Raw genomic sequence first — 20,882 nt, 5'->3', positions numbered from 1 at the left:
TACCCCCTCTTCTGGAAGACATTGCTTACAAGAGATGAGGAAAACAAGTACTCCCCCTGAGCTATAGGCTGTAATCCAGCGTATAGCAGCTATCGCAGCTTTATACAAAGACCCTTCAAACTTGTCTGTCCAAAACCTCCAAACTCAGGTGCCCCTCTGTGTCCCAACAGTGTGCTCTAGGAGCCCTAGCTTCTTATAGAGCCTGTAATTGATCCCAATAAACCGGCACCGCCGTGCATGGGCGAGCGTCCATACACGCGCCACCACGTGACCCGCAGCACGCACGATGACACGGGAACCCCAGCGGCGCACGCGCACACCCACAGCACACTCACCGCGCCCACGGCGTACTCGCGGGACACACACCGCATAAGTGCACACCGCCGCTTGTCAGCTGTAATTTCAGACACAGTGGGACACGAGGCACACGCAGACTAGGAAGCCCATACATAGCAACATGACATAGAGGAAAAAAAACAGACTTAGGAATCCCAGAGGGAGTACTCACCGGTCCGCTGCAGGGCCAGAGACAGGCCCAATCTTCCCCCATCACGGTGGGTAGCGCCTCCGAGGACCTTCAAGGACCGGGTCCCCTATTACTTGGGGTCCACACCCTTAGGCACCCTTCTGGTTCCCTTGGGCAAAAAATAGACCAGGAATACCATCAACAAGGGTCCAGCGCCATATCGGACACATTACAGGCAAAACCTCGTTCTTGAACCAAGGCTCCGGTACCATTGACTTTAGCTTTCTTTTGCCATCCGAATGGATCCGATTATAACATCCTCACTACATCATTGAAGAAGTTTGAAGAGCTTCAACAGCCGTGACCATCACCTTCAAGACACTGGCGAGGAACTAAGGTACTTCCCGTGTGGGAGGGGTTATTTGGGAGGAACCTTCTTACTATTGGTTGCCAGCGTCCAATCACCTGAAGGTAGCATATAAACCCAGATAGTCATTATTATGGTGCTCTGTGTCCCGTGATGTACGATAAAGAAAAATCAGAATATATACAGAATGAAATGAACAGTTTTCATGTCTAATGGGAGTTTCCAGTCCGGGATCGATGGAGGAAAGACCTGTGTGCCGTGTGTATTGGGGGGGGATCAATGAGCAGAGTAGAAGGGGGGGTGCACAGCGAGTATAGGGGGATCGATGAGCAGTATAGTGGGGGGGGGGGAATCGATCGATGAGCAGTATAGTATGGGGGGGTGCACAGTGAGTATAGGGGGGATCAATGAGCCATATGGGGGGGGGGGGTGCACAGTAAGTATAGGGGGGATCTATAAGCAGTGTAGGGGGGGTGCACAGTATGGGGGGATCGGTGAGCAGTGGGGTGGGGAATCGATGAGCAGTGGGGGAGGGGTGCACAGTATGGGGGATCAGTGAGCAGTGGGGGAGGGAATTGATGAGCAGTGGGGGAGGGGTGCACAGTGTATATAGAAGGCACAAAACAATTACAAAATAAAAGTTTATTAAAAGCAGCAAAAACACAAAACAAAGACGAATATTTCTACAATTCGAAGAGATCGTCCAGAAATATTAATATATCGAGCATTTCCCACTGCGGCTGTGACTCCGCCTCCTCCAGCAACATCTCTGCAACAGAAGAGGGGGGGGGGGGGAGAGAGATGAGCGTCACCCAACAGACCCCCCCAATACTCCCAGACTGATTGGACCCCCAATACCTCCAGAATGAGCGTCACCCATCAGAAACCCCCCCCCCCCCCCCCCGACTCCGTGTCATCTAACAATGGTGTATTACATAGCAGTACAGACCCTGATGAACCCCAGACTGAGATTTACCGACAGAACCCCCAATACTCCCAGACTTACTTGACCCCATGGACCCCCGATACCCCCAGACTGGACCCCGCAGACCCCCGATACCCCCAGACTGGACCCCGCAGACCCCCGATACCCCCAGACTGGACCCCGCAGACCCCCGATACCCCCAGACTGGACCCCGCAGACCCCCGATACCCCCAGACTGGACCCCGCAGACCCCCGATACCCCCAGACTGGACCCCGCAGACCCCCGATACCCCCAGACTGGACTGCGCAGACCCCCGATACCCCCAGACTGGACCCCGCAGACCCCCGATACCCCCAGACTGGACCGCGCAGACCCCCGATACCCCCAGACTGGACCCCGCAGACCCCCGATACCCCCAGATTGGACCGCGCAGACCCCCGATACCCCCAGACTGGACCCCGCAGACCCCCGATACCCCCAGACTGGACCCCGCAGACCCCCGATACCCCCAGACTGGACCCCGCAGACCCCCGATACCCCCAGACTGGACCCCGCAGACCCCCGATACCCCCAGACTGGACCCCGCAGACCCCTGATACCCCCAGACTGGACCCCGCAGACCCCCGATACCCCCAGACTGGACCGCGCAGACCCCCGATACCCCCAGACTGAGTGTCACCCAAAAGACCCCTCCCCCACCATTGATTATTCTAAAAGAAAAAAATTTGCGCTAGGTGTAAATTGATGTGAATAAAAATGATATGAACCTGTGAAAAGATATATTATTGTGCTAAGGTGTACAAATATATAATAAACCTGTGAAGAGGTATCCTGCAGCTGTACGCTATAACCCTGATAGGGGGCACCACTAAACGTATATATCAAAGGCGCAGCGCTGGATATAAATAAACAGTGAAAATTATTTTGTTATGTGCAAATGAAAACTGTGCACATTAATCACTAAAATAATGTCCGTGAATATTTCTAATCAAAGTATAAATAAACGTCCATAAAAACATGTGAAAAAAGCCGCTACAGATGTCTGGCTTCCACCGCTGTAAAACCCGTCACCAGAAAGATAAAAGGCTTACCGGACAGCCTTTAAAAAAAAGTCATGAATCAATCTCCACCTCGGATGCTGTCCCTTCTATGGATGGATCCTGCTGTGAAGTGCTGGATGGTTGATCTCAGATCCGTCAGCCATGGAGGAGAGCCGATCCCAGCGGTGATGGATATCCAGCAGAGTCTGCATGGAGGTTCAGCAGGAACCAATAGTTTTACTACACTCTGGATATCCATCACCGCTGGGATCGGCTCTCCTCCATGGCTGACGGATCTGAGATCAACCATCCAGCACTTCACAGCAGGATCCATCCATAGAAGGGACACCCTCCCCCACCATTTCCTCATTACTTCCTGGAGATGAAATCCTCTTTACACCGCTGCTCATAAATCCTGATATAACATTCTGTCACGGACATGGCCAGAGCGGAAGCTGTTGGAGAGGACTGTGTGCAAGCCTGTTGCCCACTGATTATGGGCCCTAGCATTTGAGGTGAATGAGAAATCCAGTCTGAACTGTATTAATCGGACTCAGTCATGTATATATTGTATGGGGACTCCTTACTGTATATTTGTGTCCCTGAAGAGGGAGGGGGGATTCCTCCAGCAGCCCCCTGCTGATAAGACTGATTCATTCTGCTGGGACACATCCTGTGAGGAGATGCTGGTGTTATCAACATGTGTTTATGTTAATTGAGAGAGCTGATCACATTAGCCACCAGCCCTGGCTAATAGACGAATGGTCTAGGCTGAGGAGGGGGGAGATTGTTGTTTGTATTGTTAATTGTATTAATGTGTGAAGCTCGGTGCCCACAAGACTGTCATCTGGTCTGGGTACATTTTGTAGTAAATTAGGTCATGTTAATTAGGTTAGCTTTGAGTCATCCCTGCTGTATAAAGGTCTGTGAGATCTCAAAATAAAGGTAGTTCTGATGTACTCCAAGACTGGTGTTGTCTAGTTCTTGGGGTTCCTATAGCCAGATCCATTGGACCCGTGTTCCAGAACTTAGGAAGCGGTATATGACGGAAGCACTCAAGCGGAGTGTGGGGCGTTCCGTGACACATTCCATCCCAGAAGTACATACCGGGGGGGTGTATTATACAGAGGTACATACCCGAAGGGGGGGGGGGGTTTAATATACAGAGGTATATACCGGGGGGGGGGGGTGTATTATACAGAGGGAAATACCCGGGGGGGGGGGGCATTATAGGAAGGTACATACTGGGGGGGGGGTGTATTATACAGGGGTACATACCCGGGGGGTGTATTATACAGAGGTACATACCCGGGGGGGTGTATTATACAGGGGTACATACCCAGGGGGGTGTATTATACAGGGGTACATACCCGGGGGGGTGTATTATACAGGGGTACATACCTGGGGGGTGTATTATACAGGGGTACATACCCGTGGGGTGTATTATACAGGGGTACATACCTGGGCAGTGTATCTGTAGTTCCATATCCAAGTCGTCTTCAAGTATCGATCGCTCTGTCCAGTCTGCAGAAATCAGAACATTCAGTAAATGTCTAATACAGAATTTCACCCCTCACCCACAGCAGAGCAGCTAAGAAGAGTCTAGAAGCGGTGGCCAATAGCCGCGCACTGTAACTGGAAAGAAAAGATTACCTTCTGGACTTCCTCAAAACTCTGAAATTCAGAAAGAAAACTCGGGGTGGCAATAAAGAAATTGGGAAAACCAGGGTGGCCACTAGGGGGCGGTAAGGAACCCGTGTACACAGAGTGATGGCTCAATGCTCTGATAGTACAAACATGGAGACATCGGAGACTCTCCACCCACATCGCCCGTCATTCATCAGACTTTCTCTCTTGTCCATTGAGGGACTTGGGAATTCTCATCCAGTCGGCTTCATTGAGGAGGAACACATTGCCGACAACGTGAGGATCACCGGGAGGTTTTATCAACGTGGTCCTCACTGCCCAACACAGAATTCTTTACATCGCTTGTGTTGTGCTCAGACTTCTTGTTCCTCCCGGATGGCGGATGTACACCAGTCCATCAGAGTACCCGAGTACCCGTCACCAGTCCATCAGAGTACCCGAGTACCTGTCACCAGTCCATCAGAGTACCCGAGTACCCGTCACCAGTCCATCAGAGTACCCGAGTACCGGTCACCAGTCCATCAGAGTACCCGAGTACCCGTCACCAGTCCATCAGAGTACCCGAGTACCTGTCACCAGTCCATCAGAGTACCCGAGTACCTGTCACCAGCCCATCAGAGTACCCGAGTACCCGTCACCAGCCCATCAGAGTACCCGAGTACCCGTCACCAGTCCATCAGAGTACCCGAGTACCTGTCACCAGTCCATCAGAGTACCCGAGTACCCGTCACCAGTCCATCAGAGTACCCGAGTACCCGTCACCAGTCCATCAGAGTACCCGAGTACCCGTCACCAGTCCATCAGAGTACCCGAGTACCTGTCACCAGTCCATCAGAGTACCCGAGTACCCGTCACCAGTCCATCAGAGTACCCGAGTACCTGTCACCAGTCCATCAGAGTACCCGAGTACCTGTCACCAGTCCATCAGAGTACCCGAGTACCTGTCACCAGTCCATCAGAGTACCTGAGTACCCGTCACCAGCCCATCAGAATTGTCCAAATTGGGCCCAATTAGCCATTTTCCCTCCCCGGTGTCATGTGACTCGTTAGTGTTACAAGGCCTCAGGTGTGAATGGGGAGCAGGTGTGTTAAATTTGGTGTTATCGCTCTCACTCTCTCATACTGGTCACTGGAAGTACAACATGGCACCTCATGGCAAAGAACTCTCTGAGGATCTGATAAGAAGAATTGTTGCTCTACATAAAGATGGCCTAGGCTATAAGAAGATTGCCAAGACCCTGAAACTGATCTGCAGCACGGTGGCCAAGACCATACAGCGGTATAACAGGACAGGTTCCACTCAGAACAGGCCTCGCCATGGTCCACCAAAGAAGTTGAGGTCACGTGATCAGCGTCATATCCAGAGGTTGTCTTTGGGAAATAGACGTATGAGTGCTGCCAGCATTGCTGCAGAGGTTGTAGGGGTGGGGGGTCAGCCTGTCAGTGCTCAGACCATACGCCGCACACTGCATCAAATTGGTCTGCATGGCTGTCATCCCAGAAGGAAGCCTCTTCTAAAGATGATGCACAAGAAAGTCCACAAACAGTTTGCTGAAGACAAGCAGACTAAGGACATGGATTACTGGAACCATGTCCTGTGGTCTGATGAGACCAAGATAAACTTATTTGGTTCAGATGGTGACAAGCGTGTGTGGGGGCAACCAGGTGAGGAGGACAAAGACAAGTGTGTCTTGTCTACAGTCAAGCATGGTGGTGGGAGTGTCATGGTCTGGGGGTACATGAGTGCTGCCGGCACTGGGGGGCTACAGATCATTGAGGGGACCATGAATGCCAACATGTACTGTGACATACTGAAGCAGAGCATGATCCCCTCCCTTCAGAGACTGGACCGCAGGGCAGTATTCCAACATGATAACCACCCCAAACACACCTCCAAGACCACCACTGCCTTGCTAAAGAAGCTGAGGGTAAAGGTGATGGACTGGCCAAGCATGTCTCCAGACCTAAACCCTATTGATCATCTGTGGGACATCCTCAAACGGAAGGTGGAGGAGCACAAGATCTCTAACATCCACCAGCTCTGTGATGTCATCATGGAGGAGGGGAAGAGGACTCCAGTGACAACCTGTGAAGCTCTGGTGACCTCCATGCCCAAGAGGGTTAAGGCAGTGCTGGAAAATAATGGTGGCCACACAAAATATTGACACTTTGGGCCCAATTTGGAGATTTTCACTTAGGGGTGTACTGACTTTTGTTGCCAGCGGTTTAGACATTAATGGCTGTGTGTTGAGTTATTTTGAGGGGACAGTAAATTTACACTGTTATACAAGCTGTACACTCACTACTTTACATTGTAGACAAGTGTCATTTCTTCAGTGTTGTCACATGAAAAGAGAGAAGAAAAGATTTACACAAATGTCACTGAGGGGTGTACTTACTTTTGTCAGACACTGTAACTGGAGTTGGTGACATCACAGGTCATCGTTAGTAATAAATATTTATATGACTTCCCTCCCAGTGATGATTACTGGTGGGGTATGGTATGGATAAGGGTGGATCCAGTAATAGATTACAAACATTAGTGTGGTGATCACCATACACCAGAATGTGCCGACATTTCTCCCATAATACACCAATCCAGAGCAGATGTAATCACCCCGATACGAGAACACCATGTTCTTCTCTATAGACTCCTTCAGGATGGGAGAGCTTTGTGTTCATAGACACCAATGATGGGGCACTATTCCTCCCACTCACACCAATGATGGGGCACTATTCCTCCCACTGACACCAATAATGGGGCACTATTCCCCCCACTGACACCAATAATGGGGCACTATTCCCCCCACTGACACCAATAATGGGACACTATTCCCCCCACTGACACCAATAATGGGACACTATTCCCCCCACTGATACCAATAATGGGGCACTATTCCTCCCACTGATACCAACAATGGGGCACTATTCCCCCCACTGACACCAATAATGGGGCACTATTCCCCCCACTGACACCAATAATGGGACACTATTCCCCCCACTGACATCAATAATGGGACACTATTCCCCCCACTGATACCAATAATGGGGCACTATTCCTCCCACTGATACCAACAATGGGGCACTATTCCTCCCACTGACACCAATAATGGGGCACTATTCCCCCCACTGACACCAATAATGGGACACTATTCCCCCCACTGATACCAATAATGGGGCACTATTCCTCCCACTGACACCAATAATGGGACACTATTCCTCCCACTCACACCAATGATGGGGCACTATTCCTCCCACTGACACCAATAATGGGGCACTATTCCTCCCACTGACACCAATAATGGGGCACTATTCCCCCCACTGACACCAATAATGGGACACTATTCCCCCCACTGATACCAATAATGGGGCACTATTCCTCCCACTGATACCAACAATGGGGCACTATTCCTCCCACTGACACCAATGATGGGGCACTATTCCTCCCACTGACACCAATGATGGGGCACTATTCCTCCCACTGATACCAATGATGGGGCACTATTCCTCCCACTGACACCAATAATGGGACACTATTCCCCCCACTGATACCAATAATGGGGCACTATTCCTCCCACTGATACCAATGATGGGGCACTATTCCTCCCACTGACACCAATGATGGGGCACTATTCCTCCCACTGATACCAACAATGGGGCACTATTCCTCCCACTGATACCAATGATGGGACACTATCCCTCCCCCTAATTCCAATCATGGGGCATTGTTTATGCCCACTGACGCCAGGACAGTTTCTTCTCCCACTGGCCACATTGCGGCCCCCTAAAGTCTGAAGGACGGTAAACTGGCCCTTTGTTTAGAAAGTTTGGAGACTCCTGGTCTAGAAGAAGCAGTGGATGTTCTGGTGGCTCCATGGAATTAGTACATCCCGATCTAAGACTTTCATCCTCAGAAATGGCTTCCTCGTCTTCTTCACAGGATTGAGGGCATTCCAGTGATCCTTTATAGCTCCAAGTTGGTTCGGGTGGATGTGGTTCTCTGATGTGATCAAACTCCTGGCAGACACCCCGTGGGCTCTTCCTGATCATCAGGGCAACTTTACCACCCTGCTTCAGGGTCACTGGCTTTACCAGTATGGCAGGTTCTGAGAGAGATAAAGGCATCTCCGAGTCTCTATGAAGCTGAAAGCTAGAAGTCTACTATCCACAAACTCTACCATCATATCTGGAAGGCACACTTTGCTTGGTGCTGGGCAAGACATTTTCATCCAAGTTAATCCTCTGAGGGACAAATCCTTTTAACAAATGGGCCTGGACCAGCATTTGACCCTTTGCACCATCAAGGGTCATATCTCTGCACTGGCAACCTTATTCCAGGGGCTGCTGGCTTCCCATTCTTTGGTTAAGATATTTGTACAGGAGCGTCTCCCATGTGGTTCTGTCGTGTTTCTGTGGGATTCGAATTTAGTTGTCTCAGCCCTTCAAAAACTTTTGATATTCCCCTTTCCACTCTCACTGATAAGGTTGCCTTTCTACTTGTGATCACACCTGCAAAACAAGTATCTGAGCTGAAGAACTCTTTTCTGCTCTTACATAAGGACAAGGTGTTTAGGCCTAGAAATTCCATCCTTCCCAAGGTGATTTTGGCCCCTCACCACAAACAAGACATTGATCCATCTCTCGTTCATAGGAAGAGCTCCCAGAACTTCCTCCTTAAGGTGGTTTTGGACTTTCACCCAGGACGTCGATCTTCTGACCCTGTGTCCAGCTTCCATTATTAGAATTTCCAGAACTTCCTTCCTTCCTTCTTAAAAGGTGGTTTCGGCCTTTCACCTCAACCAGGACAATCAATCTAATGACCTTGTGTCCAGCTTCTGTTTAGAAGATTTCCCAGAACTTCCTTCTTTCCTTCGTAGGGTGGTTTTGGGCTTTCACAACCAAGACATTGATCTTCTGACCTTTTGTCCAGCTTCCGTTCATAAGATCTCTGAGAACTTCTGTCCTAGAGGTGGTTTTTTCGCCTTCACCTTAACCAAGACATCAATCTCCTGACCCGGTTTCCAGCTTCCATTCATAAGAAGATCTCCCAGAACTTACTTAAGATGGTTTTGGCCCCTCACCAAGGACATTGATCTTCTGACCCGGTCTCCAGCTTCCGTTCAGAAGATCTCCTAGAACTTACTTTCTTCTTAAGGTGGTTTTGGCTCTTCACCTTGGACATTGACCTTCTGACCCTTTGTACAACTTCCATCCAGATGATCCCCCAGAACTTCCTTCCTAGAATGGTTTCGGCTTTTCACCTCAATCCAGACATCGATCTTTTGACCTTGTGTCCAGCTTCTATTCATAAGATCTCTCAAAACTTCCTTCCTAAGGTGGTTTCGGCCTTCACCCAGGACATCGATCTTCTGACCTTGTGTCAGGCTTCTGTTCATTAGAAGATCGCTCTTCACTGCATGGATACAGCTCATGCTGTGCAGGTTTTCTGGTGGGAAACACTGACTCTCTCTGTCATCCCCGACTCCTGTAAGGGGGAACCGGTTTCTCGTTCAAACCATTATTCAAGCTAAAGCTCTTTAGGATCAACTTCCGCTATTCCCTGGATAGGCACAGCCTCTGTGGAAGAGTTCTTCATCATCAAGCAACTGTTTGTCAGATTTGCAAGCCTACCACCTGGTCTTCTGCTCACACATTCTCTCAAGTTCCTCCAGGTGGATATTCAGACCTCATCTGATGCCAGCTTTGGGTATAAGGTCCTCCAGGGGGCTCCTTCCTACATTAATAGGTCCACCACCTGGTCTTCTGCTCACACGTTCTCTCAAGTTCTCCCAGGTGGATATTCAGACCTCATCTGATGCCAGCTTTGGGTATAAGGTCCTCCAGGGGGCTCCTTCCTACATTAATAGGTCCACCACCTGTCTTCTGCTCACACGTTCTCTCAAGTTCTCCCAGGTGGATGTTCAGGCCTCATCTGATGCCAGCTTTGGGTATAAGGTCCTCCAGGGGGCTCCTTCCTACATTAATAGGTCCACCACCCGATCTTCTGCTCACACATTCTCCTACCTTCTCCCAGGTGGATGTTCAGACCTCATCTGATGCCAGCTTTGGGTATAAGGTCCTCCAGGGGGCTCCTTCCTACATTAATAGGTCCACCACCCGATCTTCTGCTCACACATTCTTCTACCTTCTCCCAGGTGGACGTTCAGGTGTAAGGTCCTCCTCAATACAGAGGAATACAGAGGAAGGGGGGCGTTACCCACTGATCTGTCATAGGAGGTCACAGGCCAAGGCCTCCCCCTCCTCCCTCCATGTCACACCTCCATGGCTCCTCTCACCTGTGTGCCCATTGGTGTCGGTCCTCCGGGGCTCCTCGGAGAGTTGGTGGGCCCTGATACACGGATCTTCACCTCTCTCTATCCGAGACAAGATCTCCGGCTGACCTGGGGGCCAAAAGAAAATACATATAAATATAGAGGAGAGACCAATCACAGCACAGGATCCTCGGGGGAGCCACACCCCCAAGGAGAGCTGCTCATTGTATGGCTGATGAGTCTCACCTATGAAGACCAGAGTCTGATAATTCTCCTTCATCACATCCTTGTAGAGTTCCTTCTGCCACTCCCTCCAGACTACACCACTCCTCCTCCGAGAAATACACCGCCACCTCATCTGAAGAGCACCGGCACCTGAAGAGCGACAGAGAACTTCTCATCAATACTCTGCATCACACCCCTCCCCTCCTCCTCCGAGAAATACACCGCCACCTCATCGAAGAGCACCGGCACCTGAAGAGCGACAGAGAACTTCTCATCAATACTCTGCATCACACCCCTCCCCCTCCTCCTCCGAGAAATACACCGCCACCTCATCGAAGAGCACCGGCACCTGAAGAGCGACAGAGAACTTCTCATCAATACTCTACATCACACCCCTCCCCCTCCGAGAAATACACCGCCACCTCATCGAAGAGCACCGGCACCTGAAGAGCGACAGAGAACTTTCTCATCAATACTCTGCATCACACCCCCTCCCCCTCCGAGAAATACACCGCCACCTCATCGAAGAGCACCGACACCTGAAGAGTGACAGAGAACTTCTCATCAATACTCTGCATCACACCCCTCCCCCCTCCTCCTCCGAGAAATACACCGCCACCTCATCGAAGAGCACCGGCACCTGAAGAGTGACAGAGAACTTCTCATCAATACTCTGCATCACACCCCCTCCCCCTCCTCCTCCGAGAAATACACCGCCACCTCATCGAAGAGCACCGACACCTGAAGAGTGACAGAGAACTTCTCATCAATACTCTGCATCACACCCCTCCCCCTCCTCCGAGAAATACACCGCCACCTCATCGAAGAGCACCGACACCTGAAGAGCGAAAGAGAACTTCTCATCAATACTCTACATCACACCCCTCCCCCTCCGAGAAATACACCGCCACCTCATCGAAGAGCACCGACACCTGAAGAGCGACAGAGAACTTCTCATCAATACTCTACATCACACCCCTCCCCCCTCCTCCTCCGAGAAATACACCGCCACCTCATCGAAGAGCACCGACACCTGAAGAGCGACAGAGAACTTCTCATCAATACTCTGCATCACACCACCCTCCTCCTCCTCCGAGAAATACACCGCCACCTCATCGAAGAGCACCGACACCTGAAGAGCGACAGAGAACTTCTCATCAATACTCTGCATCACACCCCTCCCCCCTCCTCCGAGAAATACACCGCCACCCTCATCGAAGAGCACCGGACACCTGAAGAGTGACAGAGAACTTCTCATCAATACTCTGCATCACACCCCTCCCCCTCCGAGAAATACACCGCCACCTCATCGAAGAGCACCGACACCTGAAGAGCGACAGAGAACTTCTCATCAATACTCTGCATCACACCCCTCCCCCTCCCCCTCCGAGAAATACACCGCCACCTCATCGAAGAGCACCGACACCTGAAGAGCGACAGAGAACTTCTCATCAATACTCTGCATCACACCCCTCCCCCTCCCCCTCCGAGAAATACACCGCCACCTCATCGAAGAGCACCGACACCTGAAGAGCGACAGAGAACTTCTCATCAATACTCTGCATCACACCCCTCCCCCTCCGAGAAATACACCGCCACCTCATCGAAGAGCACCGGCACCTGAAGAGCGACAGAGAACCTCCCATCAATACTCTGCATCACACCCCTCCCCCTCCTCCTCCGAGAAATACACCGCCACCTCATCGAAGAGCACCGGCACCTGAAGAGCGACAGAGAACTTCTCATCAATACTCTGCATCACACCCCTCCCCCTCCTCCTCCGAGAAATACACCGCCACCTCATCGAAGAGCACCGACACCTGAAGAGCGACAGAGAACTTCTCATCAATACTCTGCATCACACCCCTCCCCCCTCCCCCCCTCCGAGAAATACACCGCCACCTCATCGAAGAGCACCGACACCTGAAGAGCGACAGAGAACTTCTCATCAATACTCTGCATCACACCCCCTCCCCCTCCCCCTCCGAGAAATACACCGCCACCTCATCGAAGGAGCACCGACACCTGAAGAGCGACAGAGAACTTCTCATCAATACTCTGCATCACACCCCTCCCCCTCCCCCTCCGAGAAATACACCGCCACCTCATCGAAGAGCACCGGCACCTGAAGAGCGACAGAGAACTTCTCATCAATACTCTGCATCACACCCCTCCCCCTCCGAGAAATACACCGCCAACCTCATCGAAGAGCACCGGCACCTGAAGAGTGACAGAGAACTTCTCATCAATACTCTGCATCACACCCCTCCCCCTCCCCCCTCCGAGAAATACACCGCCACCTCATCGAAGAGCACCGACACCTGAAGAGTGACAGAGAACTTCTCATCAATACTCTGCATCACACCCCTCCCCCTCCTCCTCTGAGAAAATACACCGCCACCTCATCGAAGAGCACCGACACCTGAAGAGCGACAGAGAACTTCTCATCAATACTCTACATCACACCCCTCCCCCTCCTCCGAGAAATACACCGCCACCTCATCGAAGAGCACCGGCACCTGAAGAGTGACAGAGAACTTCTCATCAATACTCTGCATCACACCCCTCCCCCTCCTCCTCCGAGAAATACACCGCCACCTCATCGAAGAGCACCGACACCTGAAGAGCGACAGAGAACTTCTCATCAATACTCTACATCACACCCCTCCCCCTCCGAGAAATACACCGCCCACCTCATCGAAGAGCACCGGCACCTGAAGAGCGACAGAGAACTTCTCATCAATACTCTGCATCACACCCCTCCCCCTCCTCCTCCGAGAAATACACCGCCACCTCATCGAAGAGCACCGGCACCTGAAGAGCGACAGAGAACTTCTCATCAATACTCTACATCACACCCCTCCCCCTCCGAGAAATACACCGCCACCTCATCGAAGAGCACCGGACACCTGAAGAGCGACAGAGAACTTCCCATCAATACTCTGCATCACACCCCTCCCCCCCTCCCCCCTCCGAGAAATACACCGCCACCTCATCGAAGAGCACCGGCACCTGAAGAGTGACAGAGAACTTCTCATCAATACTCTGCATCACACCCCTCCCCCTCCGAGAAATACACCGCCACCTCATCGAAGAGCACCGACACCTGAAGAGTGACAGAGAACTTCTCATCAATACTCTGCATCACACCCCTCCCCCTCCTCCTCCGAGAAATACACCGCCACCTCATCGAAGAGCACCGACACCTGAAGAGCGACAGAGAACTTCTCATCAATACTCTGCATCACACCCCTCCCCCTCCCCCTCCGAGAAATACACCGCCACCTCATCGAAGAGCACCGGCACCTGAAGAGTGACAGAGAACTTCTCATCAATACTCTGCATCACACCCCTCCCCCTCCTCCTCCGAGAAATACACCGCCACCTCATCGAAGAGCACCGACACCTGAAGAGTGACAGAGAACTTCTCATCAATACTCTGCATCACACCCCCTCCCCCTCCTCCGAGAAATACACCGCCACCTCATCGAAGAGCACCGACACCTGAAGAGTGACAGAGAACTTCTCATCAATACTCTGCATCACACCCCTCCCCCTCCGAGAAATACACCGCCACCTCATCGAAGAGCACCGACACCTGAAGAGCGACAGAGAACTTCTCATCAATACTCTGCATCACACCCCTCCCCCTCCTCCTCCGAGAAATACACCGCCACCTCATCGAAGAGCACCGACACCTGAAGAGCGACAGAGAACTTCTCATCAATACTCTGCATCACACCCCTCCCCCTCCTCCTCCGAGAAATACACCGCCACCTCATCGAAGAGCACCGACACCTGAAGAGTGACAAGAGAACTTCTCATCAATACTCTGCATCACACCCCTCCCCCCTCCCCCCTCCGAGAAATACACCGCCACCTCATCGAAGAGCACCGACACCTGAAGAGCGACAGAGAACTTCTCATCAATACTCTGCATCACACCCCTCCCCCTCCTCCGAGAAATACACCGCCACCTCATCGAAGAGCACCGACACCTGAAGAGTGACAGAGAACTTCTCATCAATACTCTGCATCACACCCCTCCCCCTCCTCCTCCGAGAAATACACCGCCACCTCATCGAAGAGCACCGACACCTGAAGAGTGACAGAGAACTTCTCATCAATACTCTGCATCACACCCCTCCCCCTCCTCCTCCGAGAAATACACCGCCACCTCATCGAAGAGCACCGACACCTGAAGAGCGACAGAGAACTTCTCATCAATACTCTGCATCACACCCCTCCCCCTCCTCCTCCGAGAAATACACCGCCACCCTCATCGAAGAGCACCGGCACCCTGAAGAGCGACAGAGAACTTCTCATCAATACTCTGCATCACACCCCCTCCCCCCTCCCCCTCCGAGAAATACACCGCCACCTCATCGAAGAGCACCGACACCTGAAGAGCGACAGAGAAGCTTCTCATCAATACTTTACATCACACCCCTCCCCCTCCTCCGAGGCACCGGCACCTGAAGAGCGACAGAGAACCTCCCATCAATACTCTGCATCACACCCCTCCCCCCTCCTCCGAGAAATACACCGCCACCTCATCGAAGAGCACCGACACCTGAAGAGTGACAGAGAACTTCTCATCAATACTCTGCATCACACCCCTCCCCCCTCCTCCGAGAAATACACCGCCACCTCATCGAAGAGCACCGGCACCTGAAGAGTGACAGAGAACTTCTCATCAATACTCTACATCACACCCCTCCCCCTCCGAGAAATACACCGCCACCTCATCGAAGAGCACCGACACCTGAAGAGCGACAGAGAACTTCTCATCAATACTCTACATCACACCCCTCCCCCTCCTCCTCCGAGAAATACACCGCCACCTCATCGAAGAGCACCGACACCTGAAGAGTGACAGAGAACTTCTCATCAATACTCTGCATCACACCCCTCCCCCTCCGAGAAATACACCGCCACCTCATCGAAGAGCACCGACACCTGAAGAGTGACAGAGAACTTCTCATCAATACTCTGCATCACACCCCTCCCCCTCCGAGAAATACACCGCCACCTCATCGAAGAGCACCGACACCTGAAGAGCGACAGAGAACTTCTCATCAATACTCTGCATCACACCCCTCCCCCTCCGAGAAATACACCGCCACCTCATCGAAGAGCACCGACACCTGAAGAGCGACAGAGAACTTCTCATCAATACTCTGCATCACACCCCTCCCCCTCCTCCTCCGAGAAATACACCGCCACCTCATCGAAGAGCACCGACACCTGAAGAGCGACAGAGAACTTCTCATCAATACTCTGCATCACACCCCTCCCCCTCCTCCGAGAAATACACCGCCACCTCATCGAAGAGCACCGACACCTGAAGAGCGACAGAGAACTTCTCATCAATACTCTGCATCACACCCCTCCCCCTCCGAGAAATACACCGCCACCTCATCGAAGAGCACCGACACCTGAAGAGTGACAGAGAACTTCTCATCAATACTCTGCATCACACCCCTCCCCCCTCCCCCCTCCGAGAAATACACCGCCACCTCATTGAAGAGCACCGACACCTGAAGAGCGACAGAGAACTTCTCATCAATACTCTACATCACACCCCTCCCCCTCCCCCTCCGAGAAATACACCGCCACCTCATCGAAGAGCACCGACACCTGAAGAGCGACAGAGAACTTCTCATCAATACTCTGCATCACACCCCTCCCCCTCCTCCTCCGAGAAATACACCGCCACCTCATCGAAGAGCACCGACACCTGAAGAGCGACAGAGAACTTCTCATCAATACTCTACATCACACCCCTCCCCCTCCTCCTCCGAGAAATACACCGCCACCTCATCGAAGAGCACCGACACCTGAAGAGTGACAGAGAACTTCTCATCAATACTCTGCATCACACCCCTCCCCCTCCGAGAAATACACCGCCACCTCATCGAAGAGCACCGACACCTGAAGAGTGACAGAGAACTTCTCATCAATACTCTGCATCACACCCCTCCCCCCTCCCCCCTCCGAGAAATACACCGCCACCTCATTGAAGAGCACCGACACCTGAAGAGCGACAGAGAACTTCTCATCAATACTCTACATCACACCCCTCCCCCTCCCCCTCCGAGAAATACACCGCCACCTCATCGAAGAGCACCGACACCTGAAGAGCGACAGAGAACTTCTCATCAATACTCTGCATCACACCCCTCCCCCTCCTCCTCCGAGAAATACACCGCCACCTCATCGAAGAGCACCGACACCTGAAGAGCGACAGAGAACTTCTCATCAATACTCTGCATCACACCCCTCCCCCTCCTCCTCCGAGAAATACACCGCCACCTCATCGAAGAGCACCGACACCTGAAGAGCGACAGAGAACTTCTCATCAATACTCTACATCACACCCCTCCCCCTCCGAGAAATACACCGCCACCTCATCGAAGAGCACCGACACCTGAAGAGCGACAGAGAACTTCTCATCAATACTCTGCATCACACCCCTCCCCCTCCTCCTCCGAGAAATACACCGCCACCTCATCGAAGAGCACCGGCACCTGAAGAGTGACAGAGAACTTCTCATCAATACTCTGCATCACACCCCTCCCCCTCCGAGAAATACACCGCCACCTCATCGAAGAGCACCGACACCTGAAGAGTGACAGAGAACTTCTCATCAATACTCTACATCACACCCCTCCCCCCTCCCCCCTCCGAGAAATACACCGCCACCTCATCGAAGAGCACCGACACCTGAAGAGCGACAGAGAACTTCTCATCAATACTCTGCATCACACCCCTCCCCCTCCTCCTCCGAGAAATACACCGCCACCTCATCGAAGAGCACCGACACCTGAAGAGCGACAGAGAACTTCTCATCAATACTCTGCATCACACCCCTCCCCCTCCTCCTCCGAGAAATACACCGCCACCTCATCGAAGAGCACCGACACCTGAAGAGCGACAGAGAACTTCTCATCAATACTCTACATCACACCCCTCCCCCCTCCGAGAAATACACCGCCACCTCATCGAAGAGCACCGACACCTGAAGAGCGACAGAGAACCTCCCATCAATACTCTGCATCACACCCCTCCCCCTCCTCCTCCGAGAAATACACCGCCACCTCATCGAAGAGCACCGACACCTGAAGAGCGACAGAGAACTTCTCATCAATACTCTGCATCACACCCCTCCCCCTCCTCCTCCGAGAAATACACCGCCACCTCATCGAAGAGCACCGACACCTGAAGAGTGACAGAGAACTTCTCATCAATACTCTGCATCACACCCCTCCCCCTCCGAGAAATACACCGCCACCTCATCGAAGAGCACCGACACCTGAAGAGTGACAGAGAACTTCTCATCAATACTCTGCATCACACCCCTCCCCCTCCTCCTCCGAGAAATACACCGCCACCTCATCGAAGAGCACCGACACCTGAAGAGCGACAGAGAACTTCTCATCAATACTCTGCATCACACCCCTCCCCCTCCTCCGAGAAATACACCGCCACCTCATCGAAGAGCACCGACACCTGAAGAGTGACAGAGAACTTCTCATCAATACTCTGCATCACACCCCTCCCCCTCCTCCTCCGAGAAATACACCGCCACCTCATCGAAGAGCACCGGCACCTGAAGAGTGACAGAGAACCTCCCATCAATACTCTGCATCACACCCCTCCCCCCTCCTCCGAGAAATACACCGCCACCTCATCGAAGAGCACCGACACCTGAAGAGTGACAGAGAACTTCTCATCAATACTCTGCATCACACCCCTCCCCCTCCTCCTCCGAGAAATACACCGCCACCTCATCGAAGAGCACCGACACCTGAAGAGCGACAGAGAACTTCTCATCAATACTCTGCATCACACCCCTCCCCCTCCTCCGAGAAATACACCGCCACCTCATCGAAGAGCACCGACACCTGAAGAGTGACAGAGAACTTCTCATCAATACTCTGCATCACACCCCTCCCCCTCCTCCTCCGAGAAATACACCGCCACCTCATCGAAGAGCACCGGCACCTGAAGAGCGACAGAGAACCTCCCATCAATACTCTGCATCACACCCCTACCCCTCCCACTGCCCCTCCCCCTAACCTGACACACCCCTCCCCCCTCTTGCAATCCAATCACTTGGCCCCTCCCCCTCTGTATAGAATTGGGGTCCCCCTGGGATGATGGGGGATGGTAGTAGCAGAGCTCAGCCTATGATTGGTCCTCTGTGTGTGTTGGGGGGGAGGGGCTCCTCTATGGGGGGACACTCCCCCTCCTCCCATGATGCTCCGGGGCCTCACCTGGCGAGAGATGATCATGACTGCCGCACACTGCGCGTTTCCATCCCGGCTCCGCCCCTTCCGCTACCGGCCCCGCCTTCCTTGCTGGTCACATGTCCCCGCCGCTGATTGGACGCCTCCATATTAGTAAACAGAGAGGAGGAATGAGGGGCGGGGCTGTGTCTCTTATCTCCTCCCCCTGGTAGTGTTACCACGGAGACGAGTGTGAGGGGGGAGGAGCCTGTGTGATAGAGGGCGGAGAAGTCAGTCACGATTGGTGGAGGGCGGAGCGGTCAGCGATGATTGGTGGGGAGTCAGGGAGGAGGGCGGAGCGATCAATGATGATTGGTGGGGAGTCAGGGAGGAGGGCGGAGCGTTCAGTGTTGATTGGTGGGGAGTCAGGGAGGAGGGCGGAGCGATCAATGATGATTGGTGGGGAGTCAGGGAGGAGGGCGGAGCGGTCAGTGTTGATTGGTGAGGAGTCAGGGAGGAGGGCGGAGCGGTCAGCGATGATTGGTGGGGAGTCAGGGAGGAGGGCGGAGCGGTCAGTGATGATTGGTGGGGAGTCAGGGAGGAGGGCGGAGCGGTCAGTGTTGATTGGTGAGGAGTCAGGGAGGAGGGCGGAGCGGTCAGCGATGATTGGTGGGGAGTCAGGGAGGAGGGCGGAGCGGTCGGTGATGATTGGTGGGGAGTCAGGGAGGAGGGCGGAGCGGTCGGTGATGATTGGTGGGGAGTCAGGGAGGAGGGCGGAGCGGTCAGTGATGATTGGTGGGGAGTCAGGGAGGAGGGCGGAGCGGTCAGTGATGATTGGTGGGGAGTCAGGGAGGAGGGCGGAGCGGTCGGTGATGATTGGTGGGGAGTCAGGGAGGAGGGCGGAGCGGTCGGTGATGATTGGTGGGGAGTCAGGGAGGAGGGCGGAGCGGTCAGTGATGATTGGTGGGGAGTCAGGGAGGAGGGCGGAGCGGTCAGTGATGATTGGTGGGGAGTCAGGGAGGAGGGCGGAGCGGTCAGCGATGATTGGATGAGAGTGGCTGTACACCGCCATTGTATGTGAGAGTGACATCCCTGCACATACATGTATATAGATGAGAAGATGGGGGAGGGGAGCTCATCAGCACACATCCGTCTTATTTGGAAGATTTCATACAAGAAGATGCGGACGGACTGAGCTGCTGTAGCGCTGCCTCCGGTGTTACTCGTCAGATTCGGAGACCCGTCAGACTGTGTAACGGAAGTGACGTTCCTTTGCCGCCATCTTGCTACACCCCGCACTCCTCCACAGTAAGGATACACTGAGAAGGAAACAAGCGGACATCTTGGTACACCCACCGGAGTTTTTCATTTCTCACTTATTTGTAACACAGAACGGATCTTATATGGTGATATAGAGTGTGTAGAGATCCCACCGACTAAAATCAGAGGCGTTCTGTCACATTAGCAGACATGTGAGGTCGGCAGGTTTGCCGCTGCTTTGTAACATCTAAACAGTCCGTCCGATTTCCAAATACTCGATTTCATCATAGAAGCTCCGATTTGTGTTAAAAATAAGTTTGAAATGAAAAACTCCGGTGGGTGTAACAAGATGTCCGCTTGTCCCCTTCTCAGTGTATCCTTACTATAGATGGGGGAGTGGCGGGTGTAGCAAGATGGCGGCGATGGAGCGTCACTTCCCTTACCAATC

The 20,882-nt window shown here is 52.7% G+C and overlaps 1 protein-coding gene across 6 annotated transcripts; it reads right to left on the bottom strand.

Moving 5' to 3' along the window:
• Positions 1–1,460: 1,460 nt before the first annotated feature.
• LOC141145710 (zinc finger protein 181-like) lies at positions 1,461–19,380 on the bottom strand. 6 transcript variants are annotated; one of them, XM_073632590.1, is made up of 6 exons: positions 19,223–19,380; positions 18,930–18,950; positions 10,965–11,071; positions 10,743–10,847; positions 4,261–4,323; positions 1,461–1,602 (listed from the first exon to the last, which is right to left on the bottom strand). In XM_073632590.1, the coding sequence occupies exons 2-6, from the start codon at positions 18,932–18,934 to the stop codon at positions 1,517–1,519; spliced, it is 366 nt and encodes a 121-aa protein (XP_073488691.1). In that variant the 5' UTR covers positions 18,935–18,950; positions 19,223–19,380; the 3' UTR covers positions 1,461–1,516. The 6 variants fall into 6 exon arrangements, with proteins under 6 accessions (XP_073488691.1, XP_073488692.1, XP_073488693.1 ...); XM_073632591.1 differs by lacking the exon at positions 18,930–18,950 and adding an exon at positions 15,594–15,614; XM_073632592.1 differs by lacking the exon at positions 18,930–18,950 and adding an exon at positions 11,172–11,192.
• Positions 19,381–20,882: the final 1,502 nt, after the last annotated feature.

This window comes from Aquarana catesbeiana, linkage group LG05 (genome assembly GCF_042186555.1).
Source record: "Aquarana catesbeiana isolate 2022-GZ linkage group LG05, ASM4218655v1, whole genome shotgun sequence".
NCBI classification, from domain to species: Eukaryota; Metazoa; Chordata; class Amphibia; order Anura; family Ranidae; genus Aquarana; species Aquarana catesbeiana.
Note: the sequence above shows the minus strand (reverse complement) of the source record. Positions and strands in the feature narration are given on the sequence as shown.

Bases quoted from the DNA above. Each gene is read 5' to 3' on its own strand.
- LOC141145710 (XM_073632590.1), bottom strand. The intron at 10,848-10,964 runs GTGAGACTCATC...TTTGGCCCCCAG, and splicing joins TCAGACTCTGGTCTTCATAG to GTCAGCCGGAGATCTTGTCT. The intron at 1,603-4,260 runs GTATGTACCCCT...CTTCTGTTGCAG, and splicing joins ACTACAGATACACTGCCCAG to AGATGTTGCTGGAGGAGGCG.